This window comes from Pristiophorus japonicus, chromosome 6, assembly GCF_044704955.1.
Source record: "Pristiophorus japonicus isolate sPriJap1 chromosome 6, sPriJap1.hap1, whole genome shotgun sequence".
NCBI classification, from domain to species: domain Eukaryota; kingdom Metazoa; phylum Chordata; class Chondrichthyes; family Pristiophoridae; genus Pristiophorus; species Pristiophorus japonicus.
Genome location: NC_091982.1, coordinates 18185034 through 18208348, shown reverse-complemented (window position 1 = coordinate 18208348; position 23315 = coordinate 18185034). Strand labels below are relative to the sequence as shown.

The following is a 23315-nucleotide window of genomic DNA, read 5'->3' as shown; positions in this document are numbered from 1 at the left end:
AGGGCGCGATGTATTGATGTCAATGACACTGTTTTTGTCCTCAACTAAGCTGCAGGGCATAAATGGCTCACAGCCACTGTGATTGCCAAAGAGGGGAATAGGATTCTGGTAGTTAAACTTACCAATGGACAAATCTGCTGCAAACACATGGATCAAACAAAAAGGAGGTTCAGCAACCCCATAGAAGAAGCAGAGGAAGAACACGACGTAGAGTTCACTCCTCCACAGGTGACCGAACACCGGAACCAAGCGGAGAGCCCAGTCACTGTGGGCAGTCCGGACAGGCCTGAGGCACCGCAAACAGCAGACACTCAGGCCAGCGCCCAACAACCGGAGCCCCAGCTCAGGCGCTCTACAAGGGAGCGTAAACCATCAGAGAGACTTAATCTGTGATCCCAATAAGACTTTGTGGGGGGGGGGGGGGCGCGGGGGGGTGGTGATGTCATGTATTTAACTGTCATTGTAACCCATGTATAAACTGACCTAAGTTGTACACTGGGAGAACATTGACCACTAGATGGTGAACTTGTGGGAGACACTCTTAACCTGGACCTTCAGGTATAAAAGGGGACGCTCCACCCACCTTCATCACTTCAGTGCTGGCTAATAAAGGTTACTGGTCACAGAGTGACCTTCTCTCAAGTATGGGCCTCATGTGCATTTATACTGTATAGTAAGGACATATCACCTTGCATCTCCCTGTCACTCTAATCCATCCCGTCCCCAAAATTAACCTATCTCTGGACTGTTTGTCCCCTGGCTGGTTTAGCCCTTCTTGCGGAGGCAACGCTGGTGGTATTTCTCCATTGAGGTGTCTACTGTATATGGTCTACGTCTCTGAGCCATATAGGAGGGCGGGTATCACTACTGCCCTGTAGACCATAAGCTTGGTGCCAGATTTGAGGTCCTGGTCTTCAAACACTCTCTTCCTCAGGTGACCAAAGGCTGCACTGGCACACTGGAGGCGGTGTTGGACCTCGTCGTCGATGTCTGCCCTAGCTGATAGTAGGCTCCCGAGGATATGGAAAATGGTCCACATTGTCCAAGGCCGCACCGTGGATTTTGATGACCGGGGGGGGGCAGTGCTGTGTGGCGGGGTCACATTGGTGGAGGACCTTTGTCTTACGGATGTTTAGTGTAAGGCCTATGCTTTCGTACGCCTCAGTGAAGAGGTTGATGATGACTTGGAGTTCAGCCTCTGAATGTGCGCAGACGCAAGCGTCGTCCGCGTATTGTAGTTCGATGACAGAGGGTGGGACGACCTTGGATCTAGCCTGGAGGCAATGAAGATTGAACAGGTTCCCATTGGTTCTATAGTTTAATTCCACTGCAGTGGGGAGCTTGTAGAGATCGAAATGGAGCATTGCAGTGAGGAAGATCGAGAACAGTGTTGACGCGATGACGCAGCCCTGCTTGACCCTGGTCCAGACGTGGATTGGGTCTGTGGTGGATCCGTTGGTCAGGATTACGGCTTGCATGTCGTCGTGGAGCAGTACATCATATCATCAAATGAGGGTGACTTGCTTCCACGAGAGTTCACAGATGTTTCAATGAAGGACCCGATGTTCCAGTCCTGAACTCCAGTTGAGGGACTGGAAGATGTCTGTGCGTGGATTTTTTTTTAACGTGTGGTGACCGTTGCACATCAGCCACCACACGGGCTCGACAGAGCTAGGACTTTATCCATTGGAAAGGATTAACTAGGATGACTGGAGACCAGCTCTGCTGCACGGACCTATTGCGCACACATATCGCAGTGTGGGCTGGCCCGTGCTGCCCCTGGGCCCTCAGCTCTTCTGAGCCCCGAACCCTCATTCGCCGCACCTCCGCCACGATGTCCCAAGGCCCGGCGCTCCAGCTCTATTTATAGCCCCGACCTGCGGTGGTGTTCTCGTACAGGTTGGGGCGGTCCATGATGTACAACATCCCCACCAGCACCTGGGAATCCCTGGCCCAAGACCGCCCTAAGTGGAGGAAGAGCATCCGGGAGGGCGCTGAGCACCTCGAGTCTCATCGCCGAGAGCATGCAGAAATCAAACACAGACAGCGAAAGGAGCGTGCGACAAGCCTGACTCCCCACCCACCCTTTCCTTCAAAGACTGTCTGTCCCACCTGTGAGAGACTGTAATTCCCGCATTGGACTGTTCAGTCACCTGAGAACAAACTTTTAGAGTGGAAGCAAGTCTTCCTCGATTTCGAGAGACTGCCTATGATGATGATTAGCCCTTCTGTCATAAACTCTTGCTCCTGAATCTCTTTCCCATTTTCCAGTGGCTATAAAGGCAACAACTTTGGTGTCTCCATGTCCAATACAGAGCCATTCATTCCCCACGTGCCAACACCCACGCGTCCGCCGACTTGCGCACGCGCAGCTCCAGCCAAACGATTGGATCCCGCTCCGCCCTTTTTTATTGGATGATCGATCTCACTCGCCAAAGGGGGAGTTGGCAAAGTCTCTTCCGGATTGGTTAGAACGCTGCATTGTCGCAACCACTCCGTGCCGTCCCTTTCTGTGATTGACAGCCGCGGTGCCAGAGGACCCCACCCACACGTTGGGTCGAGCATGGACTTCAGTAACAAACGCTGTTAGAAAACGGGAGTTCACCTACTGGAAGTAAACAACTGCAGCAATCAGACACACCAGTCTTATCGACGCAAAAAGCAACGCGCTGTATTGTTCGGAGAGGGTGGCGGGAGAGGTCAATTCTCAACTTTACAAAATTAAAATTTTTGAGAAATGAAGCAAAACTGCAACGTGCCTGCATTTTTGAACAAGTTATGGACCTTGGTGGAGGATCCAGGGACAGATGATCTCATCTCCTGGAGTCGAGTAAGTAATTCTGAGGCTTGATAATAACATGTTCGGACCCTGTTACCCAGACTCAGTGTTTGAGCAGCTCCCTATAGCATCTGCATGATTAGAGAAGGTTTATTTTGCTTTCAAAATCGCAGATTGAGAACGAAATGTTATGTGGGTGGGGAGTCAGACTACTGTTTTTTTTTTAAATTAAAGTTACTATGCCGGAATGCCATTAAATGTCAACTGAATGATGAATTGACGGATGGATGCCAGACTGAGTGCATATGTTGATTCTGCTTCTGTAATGTCGACATTATATTTACCTTTTGTGCAGATCAATATTTACATTCTTAATTACCTCGGAAAAAAGTATAAAGTGGGTCTTAAATGGAAACTAGAGGCAGGAACGTCATTTCTCGGCGGTAGGAGAATGCAACAACAGAAACATGCACTTTTTCAGTTTTTGAAAAAAAGTATTATTTTCTCATATTCTCTTCGGAATGTATTTTTTCGGAGGATTCCTTTTTACGTGAAATTGCAGCAGCTTCTATTATTACTCTGCAACTGCTATCTGGGTTGGGAATAAACATTGCAAACAGAAAGAATGAATTCTGGAGTCCAATATTCTTGATTTTGTTTTGATTTACTTATTGCTATTGTTCTGAGCAATCCGTTGGGGAGGACACACGTTCCACAGTCCAGGCCTTTTATTAGCTCCCAAACCTGTGTCGCACTTTTAAAAAAAAAAAATCACCATTGCAATGTAATTCCTGCCGTGTCGCAATCGATGCAATACAAAATGCAGCGGGCACTGCAGGATTTTGGAACAGTTAGTTAAAGTTAAGTAATTGAATGCTATTTATTCGTTAATTGTTTGTCTTCCTCTGCCTGCATTGAGGGTCGCGCGCGCTACCTTAAGGGAAGAAAGTGGACGGGATGGGGTGAAGGTCGCCGCCTCCACGTGGGCCCTGCCCAATGCCGCGCTCCCCGCCTCTGATTGGCCACTGAGCCGCTGCTGCTCCACGCCGATTCGCCGGCTGGTATTTTTAGAACCGTACGACGTGCGTCGCCGCTGATTGGCTAGCCCGCAAATATTTTGTTACAGTGATGTAGCGCACGTGCGTGGCTGGGCATCAAAGGGAACAGGCGGTAGGAGGGGCAAGTCTGCAGTGAGGGAATAGAGAAGGAAGATTTGCATTTATAGAGCGCCTTTCACCACCACCACCACACGCCCCAAAGTGCTTTACATCCAATGAAGTGACAAACAGCAATGTGATAATGACCAGATAATCTGTTTGTGATGTTGAAATGAGGGTTAAATATTGGCCAGAACACTGGGGAGAACTTCCCTGCTCTTATTCGAAAAAGTGCCACGGGAGCTTTTACACCCACCTGAGAGAGCAGACGTCTCATCCCAATGACAGTACAGCGCTCCCTCAGGGCTGTCGGCCTAGATTTTTGTGCTCCAGTCTCTGGAGTGGGACTTGAACCCACAACCTTTTGACTCAGAGTTGAGGGTGAGGGTGCTACCCACTGAGCCACGGCTGAACCTATATTAATGCGAAGAAGGTTCAAGTTTTAAATATAATGCAGATTACTGCAGATGCTGAAAATCGGCAAACAAAAAGCTGTAAATACTTAGCAGGTCAGGCAGCACAGAAGTGGAAGTTTCAGCTCTTAAACCCTTCCTCAGGACTGAATGATATTACAAATGAACAACATTCAAAAAGGGACAGGGGAAGGGGAAAAAAAACACATGCACACAGGGAAATAAATAGAATGATCTGTGCAGTGAATGGATGGGAACAGGAGATGGGTAAATGGCAGAAGTGATCGTAGGAGCAAAAAGGAGGTATAATGAGAGAAATTAAACATGAGATTCAGAGAGTGTATGAATAGCTAAAGGGGATAGGTAAAAAGGAAAGCATGAAAAACTGTCAGGCTCCAGTGGTCCTGGAGTCTGGCGGAATGAAAATGCAGACCACCCCACCATTAGTGTTTCGACAGGAAGTGGGGTGGGTGTCCCTACCCCAAGTACCAGTCCACTCCCCCATCCCCCGAAATGTTTTCTTACCTTAAGGTTAGTTATGGTTTGTTTACCAGAGTAAGGACTGGTATTATATCTTTCCTTATTGGATTTGTAATGTATTGATTTAGAAACCATCCCGACTGCCTCCTATGAATCACACATCTGACCACCAGCATTGACATTATCAGTATCCCAGGCTATTTCCAGATTGTTAAAGTCTTCCTACATTACAGCCCTATTATTTTTGCAAACCTTTTCGAATTGTCTACAGTTCTATTCCTCTGTTTCTTTAATCACTATTTGGAGATCTACAATGGATGACCAATATTGTTACAGAGCCCTCATTTCTCAATTCAATCCAGACTCCTCTGAACACTACCCTTGCTTTATTGAGCACTTAATAAATATCTCTTTTTGATTTTTGCATCGCTTTTGACATTTTTTGGCCAGAAATGTAATTTCTTGTCCTGGTTGAAGCCATGTTTCTGTCAAAACAACTTTATTATACTTCTCCATTAGTATTTCTGGTTCCTTGACTTTATTCAGAGGTGCTATTTTTCAGATGAAATGTTAAATTGATGTCTTCTCTCTCCAGGTGTATGTATATCACATGGCACAATTTATTTTAAAAAACAGGGCGTTCTCACTTTCCTGGCCAACATTTATCCATTAACCAACACCACCAAACAGATTAACTGCTCATTTATCTCATTGCTATTTGTGGATCCTGTTATGTGCAAATTGGCTGCCGTATTTGCCTACATAACAGTGACGGCACTTACAAAGTATTTCATCGGCTGTGAAGTGGTTTGGGATTTCCTGCGGGTGTGACAATTACTATATAAATACATGTTCTTTCCTTATTTCTTTACTTTTCCATCTTTTAATGCTTTGGATAGTCATATAAGGAATAATCATTTTTATGGATAAGATAAACACAGCCTAATAACAAACTGGCAGGGTGGCATATTTTGAACAGTACTATTCCTGGGAGATTGATCTCTGTTAGACATCAAGAACACCATTTTAATTATATACTGCACCAATAATTCAGCTTTACCATTTGCTAAGCAGCTAATAATGCACCGTTCAGCTGAATACCGACAATGGCCTATACACACTGTACCCTTTGGCTTAGTGCAATTAAAATTGCCCGTAGTGTTGACATTATTTTCAGGTGCATTCCTTGCTGTTCATTTTCTGATGCTTATCACCACTCCCAGATGCATAGTGCTACCTCCTGGAATTGCTGTAAACTGAGGAGAAATTACATAACATAGAAACATAGAAAATAGGTGCAGGAGTAGGCCATTCGGCCCTTCTAGCCTGCACCGCCATTTAATGAGTTCATGGCTGAACATGCAACTTCAGTACCCCATTCCTGCTTTCTCGCCATACCCCTTGATCCCCCTAGTAATAAGGACTTCATCTAACTCCTTTTTGAATATATTTAGTGAATTGGCCTCAACAACTTTCTGTGGTAGAGAATTCCACAGGTTCACCACTCTCTGGGTGAAGAAGTTCCTCCTCATCTCGGTCCGAAATGGCTTACCCCTTATCCTTAGACTGTGTCCCCTGGTTCTGGACTTCCCCAACATTGGGAACATTCTTCCTGCATCTAACCTGTCTAACCCCGTCAGAATTTGAAACGTTTCTATGAGGTCCCCTCTCATTCTTCTGAACTCCAATGAATACAAGCCAAGTTGATCCAGTCTTTCTTGATAGGTCAGTCCCACCATCCCGGGAATCAGTCCGGTGAACCTTCGCTGCACTCCCTCAATAGCAAGAATGTCCTTCCTCAGGTTAGGAGACCAAAACTGTACACAATACTCCAGGTGTGGCCTCACCAAGGCCCTGTACAACTGTAGCAACACCTCCCTGCCCCTGTACTCAAATCCCCTCGCTATGAAGACCAACATGCCATTTGCTTTCTTAACTGCCTGCTGTACCTGCATGCCAACCTTCAATGACTGATGTACCATGACACCCAGGTCTCATTGCACCTCCCTTTTTCCTAATCTGTCACCATTCAGATAATAGTCTGTCTCTCTGTTTTTACCACATTATACTTCATCTGCCATGCATTTGCCCACTCACCTAACCTATCCAAGTCGCTCTGCAGCCTCATAGCATCCTCCTCGCAGCTCACACTGCCACCCAACTTAGTGTCATCCGCAAATTTGGAGATACTACATTTAATCCCTTCGTCTAAATCATTAATGTACAGTGTAAACAGCTGGGGCCCCAGCACAGAATCTTGCGGTACCCCACTAGTCACCGCCTGCCATTCTGAAAAGTACCATATAGAATAGCAGTGGTCATTTATAGAAGTGGTCAGTGCGCAAAAAAACCCCAAATCTATTATAATTGAACCCCTATTGCGTTGCACATGAGGAATCCAGACCAAATGCAGTCATCAATTCGAGCAGAGTTAGAGGGCAGGGGATAATTGGCCCAGTCAGTGGAGGCAGGCAGGGGATAAATGAGGGGCAGGATGGTGAAGGGGAAAAGAAGGAGATGAATTGGGAGTGGAAAGTCAGTACGTAGATTGGGGTAGTGTGTGTAAAGGGGGACAGGGAGAGTTGGGGACATGTCAGAGGAGGGGAAATAATATGGGAAAGGGGACGGGCTCAAAAATGTCAAGTGAGTGCATCAGAGAGGTGGTATACAAGCGAAAGATTCACTAGCTGGTCGGGGGTGGGGTGGGGGGGGCGGGTGCCAGGAGAATGTGAGAGGAAACTAGCCCAAAAAGGAAGGGAAGGCAGTGCCAGAATATTTTTCAGTGGCGGGGGGAGGAGGGGGATAGATGTAGGGTGCAGAGTCTCAAATGCACATCGATGGGGTGGGAAATTAAGACTTGAATGATTGTTCAATGAAGTGGGAGGGGGTTGTGGGCCCCATGGGGTCCTTTACTAGAGGAGAGGTGAATGTTAGTGGGGGAGGTTAATAAGTAAGAAAGGATGTGGTACAGAAGCATTTTCAGTGTAGAGGGGAGGGCGGAGGGTGTGAAAGGAGAGCTTTCTGCATGAAACAACGCAGGAGAAGGGACTGTCCTCTGGCCAAAGGTGCATGGGAGTCTGAGGAGCCAGAAAATTGGAGGAATGCAGTGGGGTGCTGAGGTGAGTTGGGGCGGGGATTGGGGGAAAGGTGTTGATTGGAGAATACGAAACTTGAACAGGGACGTGACAACCAATTAAAAAATCATTGAGTGGTAGGGTGAGGGGTTGGGGGTAGGAACAGTCGCCTTCAGGTATGCCATCGCAGCGGGTGACGATGGGATGGTTTACAGTCCGGCAGCCGACTGCCTCCTCTATCTCTGGATCAGTCTTGGATTTGAAAGCCTGTACACATTTCTTTGCACTGCCACCCAGTGGTATTGTAATGGAGTTGCATGTGACTTGAGTGAGAAATACAGTTCCAGTGTGATGGGTTTTTTAACATTATAAATACCAAACACAGCACCATCTACAGAGGTATCTGGTATTGCAGTTACATCTTGACACTGGGATTTCTTTTGACAAAGACTGAAGTAAGAGTTGTGATATTTTGAAACAGAATATTGTGAATGAGTCAGTGTATATATCAATACTGACAGAGAAATTATGTTAAACTTGTACCAAACCTTGGTTAGATGACACTTGGAGTACTGTGAATAGTTCTGGTCTCCATATTATAAAAAGGATACAGAGGTACCAGAGAAGGTGCAAAGAATAATGACTAAAATGTTCCCTGAACTGGGAGGTTATATCTATCGGGAAAGATTAAACAGGTTGGGCTCTTTTCTCTGGAAAAGAGAAAACTGAGGGGTGGGCTGACAGAGGGCTTCAAGATTATGAAATGGTTTGATCGAGAAGATGTTTCCATTTGCAGGAGAAACCAGAGCAAGAGGCCATAAATATAAGTTAGTCACTATTAATCCAATAGGGAATCCAGGAGAAACGTTTTTACCTAGAGAATGATTAGAATGTGAAATTCGCAACCACATGGAGTAGTTGAGGCAAATAGCGTAGATGCATTTAAGCGGGGGGGGGCTAGATAAGCACACGAGGGAGAAGGGAATAGAAGGATATGTTGATGGGGTTAGATGACGAGGAGGCTCGTGTGGAGCATAAACACCGGCCTGGACCTGTTGGACCGAATGGCCTGTTTCTGTGCTGTAAATAGTTTGTAACTTTATTAAACAAAACATTTTATCTTGAGAAAATCACTATATCTTAGGGCTATGGGCCATGTTCCAGCGGCAGTTTCGAAGGCAGTTAAGCAACCTGACCTCTGCCAGTGTCACTTTGGGCCAGCTGTTAGCAGGTTTGATAGAGTCCTTTTTATGTGCTGTACTTGGTCTCTGCTTTGCACCTCCCCATGGTTTTGGGCAGAGAAATAAAGGAAGTGAATCTGTATCTCACCAATTGCAATGCCACAGGTTGGCATATAATGTGTGCTGCCTGCTAAAAAAAATAAAGATGAAGAGCAATGTGTCCATTGGAAATTCACATTTTGCAAAAATTGGAACAAACTCTATGGTGATTAAGACGTCATTTATGAAATTATTGATATAGTCTCCACCTGAGGTGAGATAAAAGGGCAAATTAAAATTAACCTATACATACGTACCACAGCCCTTACAGGTAGAATCCTGGAATCCTAATAGAATGTTGAGGAGGGAGCAACACAATACCTTTTGGTCATGCTCTGTGATCCAGCCCCACTGGCAGAATATAAGAACATAAGAAATAGGGGCAGGAGTAGACCATATAGCCCCTCGAGCCTGCTCCGCCATTCAATAAGATCACGGCTGATCTGATCATGGACTCAGCTCCACTTCCCCGCCCGCCCGCTCCCCATAACACCTTATCGTTTAGGAAACTGTCTATTTCTGTCTTAAATTTATTCAATGTCCCAGCTTCCCCAGCTCCCTGAGGCAGCGAATTCCACAGAATTACAACCCTCTGAGAGAAGAAATTTCTCCTCATCTCAGTTTTAAATGGGCAGCCCCTTATTCTAAGATTATGTCCTCTAGTTCTCATCTCCCCCATCAGTGGAAACATCCTCTCTGCATCCACTTTGTCAAGCCCCCCTCATAATCTTATAGGTTTCGATAAGATCACCTCTCATTCTTCTGAATTCCAATGAGTAGAGCCCTTTCCTCATAAGTCAACCCCACCCCCCCATCCCCGGAATCAACCTAGTGAACCTTCTCTGAACTGCCTCCAAAGCAAGTATATCCTTTCGTAAATATGGAAACCAAAACTGCACGCAGCATTCCAGTTGTGGCTTCACCAATAATCTGTATAGCTGTAGCAAGACTTCCTTGCTTTTATACTCCATCCCCTTTGCAATAAAGGCCAAGATACCATTGGCCTTCCTGATCACTTGCTGTACCTGCAGACTATCCTTTTGTGTTTCATGCACAAGTACCCCCAGGTCCCGCTGTACTGCAGAACTTTGCAATCTTTCTCCATTTAAATAATAATTTGCTCTTTGATTTTTTTTCTGCCAAAGTGCATGACCTCACACTTTCCAACATTATACTCCATCTGCCAAATTTTTGCCCACTCACTTAGCCTGTCTATGTCCTTTTGCAGATTTTTTGTGTTCTCCTCACACATTGCTTTTCCTCCTATCTTTGTATCGTCAGCAGACTTGGCTACATTACACTCAGTCCCTTCTTCCAAGTCGTTAATATAGATTGTAAATAGTTGGGGTCCCAGCACTGAACCCTGCGGCACCCCACTAGTTACTGGTTGCCAACCAGAGAATGAGCCATTTGTTCCGACTCTCTGTTTTCTGTTAGTTAGCCAATCCTCTATCCATGCTAATATATTACCCCACCCCATGAACTTTTATCTTGTGCAGTAATCTTTTATGTGGCACCTTGTCATATGCCTTCTGGAAGTCCAAATACACCACATCCACTGGTTCCCCTTTATCCACCCTGTTCGTTACATCCTCAAAGAACTCCAGCAAATTTGTCAAACATGACTTCCCCTTTATAAATCCATGCTGACTCTGCCTGACCGAATTTTGCTTTCCAAATGTCCTGCTACTGCTTCTTTAATAATGGACGCCAACATTTGTTACATATATTACATGATAACCAAAAAAGCAGCAGGCAACTATCAAACCAGACCTGGTACACTGCCTTCTAGAACTCCCATAACGACACACTTGATAGATGGGCAAAGCTTTTGGATTTCCTACCAATAGTCTGTCCAACCCATTGAAGTGTAGATTGAGATTCTATGGAGCACAGCCCTGTGCATGAAAATCATGTAGTTGGAGGTTGAACCAAGATATTTCTTTGACATCTAGTCCCTCCACTGTAAAGGTTGGCATTAGTACCCACCCACAAGTTGTAAGCCAAGAACTCCCAAATAGTGTATGTCATAACCACGTCCACCAGGTACTGACACAGTGGGCAAGCATGGTAGTGTGCACTAATTCCACTGCCTTGCCCTAAAAAAAATCTCCACTATAGCAATACATCATGTACGCTTGTGTCTAAATTCTTTGCCTTCATGGGCCACAGAAAATATAAATCTGTTCCATTTAATTTGTATATGTCCCAACCTGCAATTATCAACAGATCTTGATATTCTTCTGTGGGATTTATCAATGAATGAGACAGTAAGAACCACATTGTCAATCACTCCAGGCCTACAAACAGAACAAACCAGTGTATAATATAATCGCAAATAGGACCAATTTGTATGCCCTTCGTAGGCTGGATATAGCCTGCAGGCTGTAGTTTGGTCAACATTGATTTAGCCTCTGATTAACCTTACATTCACAGTACAGCTTGAACCTCCCTTATCCGGAACCATCCCTCATCCAGACCCATTCCCGGACACCGCAGAACTCTGACATGAACAAATTGAAGTCCTTCCTTGCTCATTCGCTGGCCTGACCCCGTGATCCACCCCCCCCCCCCACCCCCCATAGTCTCTCTGCCGCACTCCCAGCCTCAAGCCAGCCAGCCCCGATGCTCAGTACCTGTACCATCCAATTTAACGTGACCTCCCTTCGTCCGGAAAAATCCCTTATCCAGAACCGGCCAGGTCCCGAGGATTCCTGATAAGGGAGGTTCAACCTGTATAATGTGCATCAATCTGTTGTAACTAAAAGAAAAATTGGATTTTAAAAACCACAGTTCAAAAATATTGTAACAAAACCATTGGGGTTGAGGAGTATGGGGTGCATTCCCAATTATCTGCAGAATGTGCCATTCATCAGGCAGTGTGTGACCCAGTCAAGTCACACAGCACAGCACCACGGGAGGTTCCATGGCTCTATAATGAGTTGATGCCTCCCCTGCAATATCAGATTTAGTATTTATAGAATCATAGAATCGTTACAGCACAGTATCTGCAAGAGCACATCAGCTCGTCCCACTCCCCTGCCTTTTTCCAGTAGCCAAGCAATTTTTTTCCTTCTGGTACTTATCCAATTCCATTTTGAAAGCCACGATTGAATCTGCCTCCACCACCCTTTCAGGCCGTGAATCCAGATCCTAACCACTCGCTGCGTAAAGTTTTTCCTCCCGTCGCCTTTGGATCTTCTGCCAATCACCTTAAACCTGTGTCCTCTGGTTCTCGACCCTTCCGCCAGTGGGAACAGTTTCTCTCTACTCTGTCTAGACCCCTCACGATTTGGAACACCTCTACTATGAGTGACAAGATTGTTCAGTTGAGCTGTGTGAGCAGGAGTGATGATTAACAACTGTATTTATCCTTACAGAATGGTACCTGTTTTCAGGTGTCCAATGAGAGGCGTTTTGCCAAGGAAATCCTCCCCATGTACTTCAAACATAACAACATGGCAAGCTTTGTCAGGCAGCTCAACATGTGTGAGTACAATATAGCACTTTGGAGTGCTGAAGTGTGTTAATTTTGGAAGGAGCTGTACTACAGTGCACAATGAAGGCTAATGATAAGCGGTTTTCAAAGAAAAATGGAATTGCAGAATACTATTTCCAAATCTTGGAAAGTCCAGTAATCCCGTGGATTTAAAAAACTGAATTTGACTTGATCTGCAAAAAATGACTTGCTGGACTCTGATTCCATGGGTGTTGGCCTCCCTCCACCATTTGTGTTATCACCAAATCATCATCATCATCATCATAGGCAGTCCCTTGAAATCGAGGAAAACTTGCTTCCATTCTAAAAGTTAGTTCTTAGGTGACTGATACGAGAATTACAGTCTCTGTCACAGGTGGGAAAGACAGTGGCTGAAGGAAAGGGTGGGTGGGGAGTCTGGTTTGCCGCATGCTCCTTCTGCTGTCTGCGCTTGCTTTCTGCATGCTCTTGGCGACGAGATTCGAGGTGCTCAGCACCCTCCCGGATGCTCTTCCTCCACTTAGGCACAGTGTTAACACGTAACCCTGTCATAGAATGGTAGTTTAGAAAGCTGGAGTGGATTAGTCCGGAAAGTGAGGAGATGAACCGATATTGGAGCAGCCATGTCCATAAGCTGAATGAGTCTCATTTGGGAAAAGGAAACATAGAAGATTTTGAGCTGGAGATAAGTTATGCATTTAATACTGAGAAAAGGAAAGCTTGGCTGAAGGAAGCTATGGGTTGCGGAAGGTATGATATGGAGAAGTTCCAGTAGCTGCGTGGGGAGGTGTAGTCAGCTGGAGCATGAGGCAAAGATACCGGAAAACATGTGGATTGTGCGTCAACGGAGGATGGTGTGAGGAAAGGCTGATAATGAAGAAATAAATGTGTAGGAAAATTTTGGGTTGGAAGAAAAATTGATAAGAGGGAGCAGCAGAGAAAGTAAGGCAGTAACCAAACCAAGTACAGGAGGGAATGTAGGGAACAAAGCTGAGAACAGGAGAGTAGAACCAGGGAGAGATACAAACCTGGGCATGAGGCCTTGGCTGGCTTGGGAGACCTATTTGTAGTTATGATGAGTGGCACAGAGCTGAAATAGGGAGGGTTACAGGTTCTCGTTTAGTCTCGCAACTTTTGCCAGTTTCACACAAATTGGCACGCAGCCAGAAAGTGTGTGGCACAATTCACTCGAGCCGCAGAGAAAGCCAGGGCTGTGTGAGAGCAGCTGAGAAGAAAGGGAGCCCTGGGAGCAGTATAGAAGAGAAGGAGCATTGAACTTGGCTGGAGAGGACGGACAGCCAAGAGGAGCAAGATACCCACAGCAAGGACCTAGGAAACTGATCGGAATAGCCTTGCCAGACTTGTTTGCTTCTTGGAAGTTGAGAGTTGAACCAGTTACGTCGCCATGAGTTAGTTTGGCAGTCCAGGTACATGAGACCTGCAGGTATGTAATTGGGTTAGTCTAGGCCTGGAACTAAAAGACTGGAGCACTCTTTATTTGTTAGCAGATGGAACAGCTTAGTCTGTAACTGAACTTGGAGTAAGATAACCCAAGCCTGTTTATGGCTGCCTATTGTTCTTTAATATTATCACTGTCTGACTAAGGGCTAGAAATGTGGTATTGCCCCACTTGGGGTGCTAACTTTTGAGAAGTTGGAAGTTTAGTGCCAGGCGCTAATCAATCTCATTGCCTGCTACATTCAGTCTCAGCGCTCAAAGAACGCAGGGTAGCGGTAAATCAGGTGCTAAAGGCATAGGTGAGTGGCGTTAGGCTCCAAGCGATAACGAATATGAGGTGATGTGCAATCAGGAGTGAGCATTGGCAGAGGCAACTTCCAGCCACTAAAGGGGAGGGTCATACCAGCCCGCAGTGATTCGGGGAGTGTAGAATGTCGATATGCTGTGGGATGAAATGGGAAGTCCTTTGTCGGCCCGCAACACTCCAGGGACTAAGCAGCCTACATTTGGCTGCAGATACATCCTGTGCTCTCTGCCACTCATAACTGAGCTTTGGAAGTTCCTTGACAGCTGGGGGGCATCGCTTTAAGTAGCGCCCCACCAGCTGGCTGGTTGATGCCTCCGCTCCCTGGCGCTGTCGGCGCGAGGCGGTAAGGTGGGGGGGCGGGAGGTGGGGGCCGGGCGGTTGGGGGGGTGGGGGGGGGCAGGCGGTTGGGGAAGGTGCGCGCTGCTACTGAAGTTTGCAGATCAGGCATGCTCACTGACATCAGGATCTGCATGGCGAAAGATACTGAGACGCTAACTGATGTGGCTGCCGAATTTGCCGTGCAGTGCGGGATTCATCCCGCCACAGCGCTACTGCCTGAGCGCCTCGTTAGCACTCCCGCTACCTGGGGCTGTTAACATGCCAAATTTCTCCCCCTTAGTGTTTAAGAATATTAACAGCTGATAGGGCAGATAAGTGTATCACTACCGCAACCCGCCAAGCAAGGTGCAGGTGGTGGAGAGCTGTACAGCTGAGACTGATCCTTTCCAGTGCCTCACTTGCACTTTTCATCAAGGTGAATTGATATGAATTAGCAGTGGGAGTAATCCTTTCTCACTGCTTTTCTCTCTCCTTTTGCTCTCTGGCTCTCTTCTGTCCGACACCCCCACCCCACCCGCCCTTTCTCTGAGAGTTAGGTGGTGTGGTAACATTTTCGAAATAAAGTTTTATTACACTTTTATCAACTGCGCCCCTTATCTCTTTAACTCTTCTCTTTATGTTCTGTAACAGATGGCTTTCATAAGGTGGTTCACATAGGTGTAGGTCTGCCCCGAGATTTGGATGATATAATTGAGTTTCAGCACCCACACTTCAGACAAGGTGAGCCTCAGTTACTGGACCACATCAAGAGGAAGGTAAGTATTGCTCATTGTTGGGTTGTGGTTGATTTTAAACCTTTTTTAGAAATCAGTGGGCAACCAAATCACAGTATCTGGTGACCGAAGCTGATGTTGTGGTAGCTGACTGAATCAATTTGAAGTTAGACATTGGTGGTGTCTTAGGACATTTGAGACAGATTTTAATTGTCACTTGAAATTGGGGTTGAGGCTTGGAGCAGCGCTAAAAGATTTCATCTATTTAAATATGGCTGTACCTGACTTGGGAATGTTAAATGGGCAGAATAGTAGGAGGTTTAATCTATATCTAATATATGCTATACCTGACCTGAGAGTGTTTGCCACAAAATTCGGGTCTACAATAGATACTCTCTTGGGTTTTGCAGCTCCAGTCACACTCATAAGCAGCCTTCTGTATGATCTGCAGAGCATCCCTACCACCCAGAATCTAGTTAGATGAAATTGTGACCCAGGGTCTGTAGCATTAAGAATCCTAATTATCTGCACTGGATTCTATGATCTTGTGCGTATCCCATGTGCATTTCTCCTATCTTCTGGAAGGTGAACTGATGAGCATTTCATTGAGCTGAAGCCAATTGTAAATCAACAATTGGTTTATTTTACATGTAATCTATTTCTCAATGAATTTCTATCTATTTCTTATCACTTCTTGTAATATGAAAAATGGCAAACTACACCACTCTCCCACCCCTGTTGATGGGTTAAATTAACGTTACAGATTGGCACTACGATTTTCCGCCTCACCTCGTGTCTCTCTTCTTTTCAGCCTTCTTCCTGGCTGGAAAGAAAGCAAGACTTCTCTGCTTCACTGTTTGTTTGCTTCAGACTTACAATTGCTGCAGATTCTCCTTTTCAACCTAAAGAAAGGCATCAGAGCTAAAAGCTTAATCTCTGCCTCGGCCTGAGCACTTGTTTTCAAGGATTGGCTCATCATCCCACCAATAAAATCTGCCACATCAAATGAGAAGATTTATTCCAGCACTCTGTGCACCTACATTGCCAGTTCAGCTAAACTACCTGCTGGGCTCAATGATTGCCCTGACTCCCATGTTACAAATTCAAATATCTCTGAGGTTTTGGATTCACTTGATAATAATAGTTTTGAGGTTCTAGGAAAGCTTTAGAGTAAGAGTGCGCTGCCTTAATTTCAATACAGTTTGGGTGTTGGGGGGAGGAAGAGCACGTAAAATATTGATTTGAAGCTTCAAGTGACTGAGAAATTTACAGTCACTGTTTCTTAATGTGCAGCTGCTTTTGTGCAAAATAAGTTCAATTACATTAATACCTTTTCAGCTGCAACCGCAAGAGAATTGGAAAAAAAATGAAATCCACATACGTGGCAATGAATATTGTATTTAATGTTCTTCCCCTCGCTCCCTTGCATTTTGTTCAATTCGTTTGTCTGACGTGTGGCTAGATTGTATTCTGTTTAGCACCATATTAGATAAAGTTTACTTAATGTAATGTACCTCAGTCTAAGAGTAGTGCTGTCATTTATTGTACAGTAGTATAAGAACAATGAAAATACAATGTTCATTGGTGTTAAGTGATCTCACCCTGGACAGCAGCTGGATGTGATTGTTTGCTGTCCTTGCTGCCTGTGATGGGAAAGAGGAACATTTTCCAGGGTTCTTGCTCCTGATTTCTGTTCAATGTCCCTGCTAGAAAGTGAACTTGCATGGCTGTTGGGTCAGGGCACAATCGGGCTTGGCTGTAGTGCCTCCAAAATGGACAAATAGTCCACTGGCACTCCATGATCAGATTTGCACATTATGAATGGCCATTTTGAACATGGTACCAGCTAGCTGCTGGTGCTTGTGGAACCATATGGAAGCATTAATCATGCCTTTAGTAGAGGGACAGGGGGAGAAAATAGGGAACTGAAATGTGTGTAAGCCTTGAACAAAGGAGGCAGGAAATTGTAATTACCCTGAAAAAGAAAAACATTTGAATGAACAGAATGCAAATATATACTGCAAAATCTCTAATAATTTGCAGTAAATAGCTTGATCCACAAGTACATTGTTTGGAATTTGAGATGAGTGTACAGCTAGAGCCATATTGGCAATTTCCTAAGATGTGATTTTTTTTAAATTAAGGTTTCTGTGAGCCGAGTGGATGACCTTAAACTGAGGCAGCAAGAAGTGTTGAAAATCCTGTCAGATGTTCGTCAGATGAAGGGAAAATATGACCTGGCTGACGGCACAATTCTGGCTATTAAAAGGTTTTAATAATTTGGATATTGTCAGACATATAGTCGAAATGTTTATTTTTGAGAGACTGAAGTGAAGGACCCTTTGCATAGAATTTTCTCACATGAGTGGATTAGCCCTTTTAGCTTTCCCAGAAGCACCTAAGTCTGTTTTCAGAGCTGTGCTGACAGGGATCCAAGGATGTGTGCAATGTGGAAAAATCTAACGGGATCTAATTCCCCACAGTAGTCCTCCATGTGGTTAGTCCCAAGGACACTTGTGTACTATATGAAAGCAAAAATGACACTGAAGACTTGAATCACTTTTCCTGTGCGTCTGTGTCTGGAATTTTCTTCATAAACCACTCTGCCGTGCTGCATCTCTTACCGTCTCAAAACCTATCTGTGTTTGTACCTTCAGTCACCCCCCTCTAACTCTTGTCCCAACACTGCTCGTATTCAATTTCTGCACTTGTGAAGCACCTTGGGATCTATGGTCAACTAAAAGGTTTTATGTAAATTGTTTACCTCGGCATTATTAGTCCCCTCACATATTCAGACGAGTTTCTCAAGCTACCAGAAACAGATTGACTGGTCATTCATCTGGCTTAGTATTTGTAGGACCTTGTGTACAAATTGGCTGTTGCCATGCCTAACAGCCACAGCACTTCGACAGTAAATCATTGATTGTAAAGGACTTTGGAATGTCCTGAGGGTGTGATTAGGTGTTGCATAAATCCCATTCCTTCCCTTCCCATTTTGCATTCTAACTCTCTGGCTTTACATCGTCAGATTTTGTTTGGACGGGACTCGGACCAATGAGTATCAGTGAATACTGACCCAAGGCCACGAATGCATTCAGTATCAAAATACTGTCAACGCAGCAGGTTAGCAGAGGCCGGGGAAGAGAAAAGAGTAAGGAACGAGAGGGAAAAAAAAAACCAAAGAAAAAGAAGATCTAAGTGTGCAAACATAAAGTAACACCGTTCAGTCCAAAACTGGATGGTTGCTGTCTCCTCTTACACAGGTGTTTCACACTAAAATAATTGGCAAACTCAGCATTGCCTGAGGTTTGACCGTTGGGATTTCAAGGTAGCATGACCATGAAGAAATGAGTAACTTCGAATACAGTGCCCAATTTTGGCCTACTTTTTGTAAATGCTGAGAGTTCCTTTTGTAAATTGATGGCAGATTGTTAAACGAGGCTCACAATGCAGACTTGTCTGTTTTCCACAGAGAAAACGAGGCACTGTGGAAGGAGATATCATCCCTGAAACAGAAGCAGCTACAGCAGCACAAAGTTATTCGGAAGGTGTGTCACTGAATATTTTAACTAAGTAACATTGCCCACTTTTTTCTTCAGTACAACATTTACAGGAGCACGTTAGAAAAAAAATGGTTTTGCATGTGTATAAAATGAGTCTACATGTACAGGAATGGTGCTTTGTTTCATATAGAACAAATTTTCAATGTTTATAATTCCATCCTGGGGGGTCACCATTGATCAGAAACTGAACTGGACAAGCACATAAATGCCATAGCTACTAGAGCAGTTCAGAGGTTGGGGGACTTCCCAAAGCCTTTCCACCACATACAAGGTACAAGTGTGATTGAATACTCTCCACTTGCCTGGTTCAGTGCAGCTCCAACATCAATCAAGACACTCGACACCATCCAAGCCAAAACAGTTTGCCTGATCAGCACCCCACCGAACTGGCTTAAACATCCATTCCCTCTACCAATGCAGTGTGTGCTATCTACAGGATGCACTGCAGCAACTCACCAGGGCCTCTTCAGCAGCACCTCTTAAACCTGCGACCACCACCAGTTAGAAGGACGAGGGCAGCAGGCGCATGGGAACACCCACCACCTCCAATTTCCCCTCCAAGTCACACACCATCCTGACTTGGACATCCTTCAATGTTGCTGGGTCAAAATCCTGAAACTCCCTACCTAATGGCATTGTGGGAGCACCTTCACCATACAGACTGCAGCAGTTCAAGAAGAATGCCACCACCGTCTCAAGGGCAACTAGGAATGGGCAATAAATGCTGGCCTTGCCAGTGACCAGGTTCAATCACCAATCTCTGCTGTGTTCAGCTGGGGTACTAAAATAGGCCTCTGTGTTCTTGGGCTAGACAAGGCGAGTTGGGGCAAAAATTGGTGTCCAGTGTCTGTTCGTTTTTCTGGCTGGAAAGTGCAGTGGAAGTTGGGTCAGCACAGGATTGATCTTTACTGTGATGCCCACCATGGTTCAAGGGCCTTTCAATATTCGCTGTCTGTTCACACATGAAGAAAAAACACTTGAGTGAGGTACCAGAAGAGGATCTGGCACCTGTGAAATCAAATCCTAACATGTCAATGTTTTCAGGAAAGGAAGGAGAAACTGGGGTAGAGGGATGGGGGAAAGAGTAGTACATTTTATAACCAGATACATTTTATAACAAAGGCTGTTAAAAAAGCAAGTGGAATCTTTGGCTTTATAAATAGAAGCATGAAGGAAAAAAGCTAGAAAGTTTGGATAAACCTTTATAAATCACCGATTAAGCCTCAGCTGGAATATTGTGTCCAATTCTGTGCACCAGACTTTAGGAAGAATGTCCATGCCTTGGAGAGGGTGCAGAGGAGATTTACCAGAATGGTACCAGGGATGAAGGACTTAAGTTATGTGGAGAGATTAGAGAAGCTGAGGCTGTTCTCCTTGGAGCAGAGAAGGTTAAGTGGATGTTCAAAATCATGAAGGGTTTTGATAGAATAGATAAGGAAACATTGTTTCCAGTGGCAGGAGGATCGGTAACCTAGAGAACATAGATTTAAGTTAATTGGCAAAAAATCTAGGAGGGAAATGAGGAGAAATTGTTTGACACAGTAAGTTGTTGAGATCTGGAATGCACTACCTGGAAAGTTAGTGCAAAATAGGTTCAATATTAACCTTTGAAAAGGGATTTGGAGAAATTTGCAGAGCTGTGGGGAAGAAGCAGGGGAATGGGACTAATTGGACAGATTTTAATTTTAAAGAACGGCACAGACACCATGGGCTGAATGGCCTCCTTCTGTTCTGTATGATTCTATGATTTATAATATATTCACAGTCTCTGTGTAACTTTATCTGCAGATCATCCACTTCATTGCCACTATGGTGCAGTCAAACAGTGTGGCTGGAATCAAGAGAAAAATGTGAGTTTTTTTTTCTTTTGTGCTGGATGCTTGTTTTAGGGGGTTGGGACTGTGAATTTTCTAAAATCATTTCATTGGGGAGGGGAGAAGAGGAGTGAATGAGGGATAGTGGTCCTTGCCAGCTATTTGTGCCTACTTGACCTGCTGCCTGAGAGCAGATAGCTGCCTCTCTAAACCTGCCTCAGCCACAAGAGCTGCATGGCCAGATGACCAGAGAGAAAAAGGTACCCTTTTATTTTTGTCCTCTTCCCTTGCCTGCCTGCCTGCCTTTTTTTTCCCTTTTAGAGGCAGACTATCGTTGAAGTGTGGGTTCACAGTCTCAGCTGCTCTGTGTACCGCCCCCCCCCCCATCTTAATGGCTGCTCTCGCGTGAGCCCAGATGGTGCATGATGGCAGATGGACATCATGATCCAATGCTCCCCTGACACCTACAGATGTGAAGGGTTCAGTGGAAAGCTATCAGCTGTAGGATCCCTGCTCTCTTGCTCTTCCTAACCCAGGGACATGGAGACCAATTGTAATGTCAGTGCTGCCATCTTGGCTGAGACCAGCTAATTCAACACGTACCATGAATTGAACCTGGGACCTTTTTGTGGATCAGCTCCACATTAAGCAGTACATTTATACATTGAGTCATGTAGGAACCTTAAGCACCTTCTTTGTGTGGTGCTTTTATAGAACAAATCTTTCTTGCAAGGTTACTGTGAGATGGCAGATTTAAGATTCCATTGCGAAATCTCCATTTCCTGCACTCTCATATACGCTGGAACATGCGCACCCACTGAAATGTTGAACACCGTGTATTTTGCACTTGAATATTCAAATAGTAGCTTATCATTGGCCTTGCTATTGATTATTAAATAGTTTTGATTGTGTTGATTAATATACCTTTTACAAATTGTTTTAGCAAATTATTGCTAATCATTCCTCTAGGCCTCTGATGATTGGTACTTCTGGGATGCCTCATTCCTACTCCAAGTATAGTCGGCCCATCACTATGGACACCAGTCAGGATGGCACAGCTGTACATGGTATTCCGGTAGGTTAGAAAGCTGTTTGTTTGTTGAGAAACCAAGGTGAAGGGCCAAGGCCCTTATTGCAAGACAGCAGCAAGCTCGAAGACATAGGAGTGACGATGAGGTAAATCAGTAAGTAGTGATTAGGTGATAAGGTTGGGTTTTAAAAGCAAGAAGATTGTGGAGGAAACTGAGGGAGTTGAAGAGTTCCACCAATTTTGAGCTTCTGGTAAAGAATGGGTAAGGAATAGGAGACGATGATTTCAAAACCATGACGATGCAAAGAGGAGCAAGAGCATATAAGATGCACTCAGCGAGTGGTTGGTTTCTGGAATGCACTGCCTAAAAAGGTGGTGGAGGCAGACGTCATTTTATCTTTCAAAAGGGAGTTGGATAAGTATCTGAAGGAAAAAGATTTGCAGGGCTACGGGGAAAGGGCGGGGGAGTGGGAGTAGCTGAGAGTCGGTACGGGCTTGATGGGCCGAATGGCCGCCTTCCGTGCTGTAACCATTCTATGATTCTGTGTGATATTTGCAGCTGAGCAGGTGAAAGAGAGGATTAGCAATGTTAATAAAATTAGCAGAAACTTTAAAAAAGGTTGCTTGTCAGATGACATTGTAATAGTTATTTGGCCTGCAGCCCCTCTCAGTTCGTTAGCATGAAGTTAGTTTTCCCAGTGGAGCTGAGAATGAATTGGTTCTGCAACCAACAGCATTGTTGGAAGGAAGGAATGAGAGCCAGGTCTGGCTTGGGAGCTTAAAAGGAAAAACATTTTCATAACTTTTTGAGGGAGGGTCTTTTGAATAAACACACAATTAATGTGAAGGCTGCCTATACTGGGTACTGAAATGTTTTTCAAGCTCCTCTACCCAGTGTCTGCATCAAGCGACCCCAGGTGAGATATAACTTACATAGAAACATAGAAAATAGGAGCAGGAATAGGCCATTTGGCCCCTCGAGTCTGCACCACCATTCAATATGATCAGGGCTGATCCTCTATCTCACCACCATATTCCTGCTTTTTCCCCATACCCCTTGATGTTTTTTGTTTCTAGAAATCTATCTATCTCCTTCTTAAATATATTCAGTGACTTGGCCTCCACAGCCTTCTGTGGTACAGAATTCCACAGGTTCACCACCCTCTGAGTGAAAAAATTTCTCCTCATTTCGGTCCTAAGTTTCTTACCCCGTATTCTGAGACTGTGACCCCTTGTTCTAAACTTCCCAGCCCCGGGGGAAACATCCTCCCCGCATCCAGTCTGTCCAACACTGTCAGAATTTTATACGTTTCAATGAGATCCACTCTCATTCTTCTAAACGCTAGTGAATAAAGATCTAGTCGACCAATCTCTCCTCATACGATAGTCCTGCCATCCCAGGAATCAGTCTGGTGAACCTTCGCTGCACT

General features: G+C 45.0%; 1 protein-coding gene across 5 annotated transcripts in view; it reads left to right on the top strand.

Moving 5' to 3' along the window:
* The first annotated feature begins 2567 nt into the window (after positions 1-2567).
* The window catches only part of LOC139265570 (heat shock factor protein 1-like), a 51397-nt gene continuing 30649 nt past the window's right edge, over positions 2568-23315 (top strand). For all 5 annotated transcript variants that reach the window (XR_011593578.1, XM_070882662.1, XM_070882659.1 and 2 more), the window contains exons 1-7: positions 2568-2830; positions 12564-12672; positions 15396-15520; positions 17623-17747; positions 18951-19026; positions 20830-20891; positions 21825-21930. Coding sequence is in view for 4 of the 5 variants with exons in the window: in XM_070882662.1 (XP_070738763.1) it covers positions 2738-2830; positions 12564-12672; positions 15396-15520; positions 17623-17747; positions 18951-19026; positions 20830-20891; positions 21825-21930 (696 nt within the window). In the remaining variant the exon portion in view is untranslated. The remainder of the gene's footprint in view (positions 2831-12563; positions 12673-15395; positions 15521-17622; positions 17748-18950; positions 19027-20829; positions 20892-21824; positions 21931-23315) is intronic.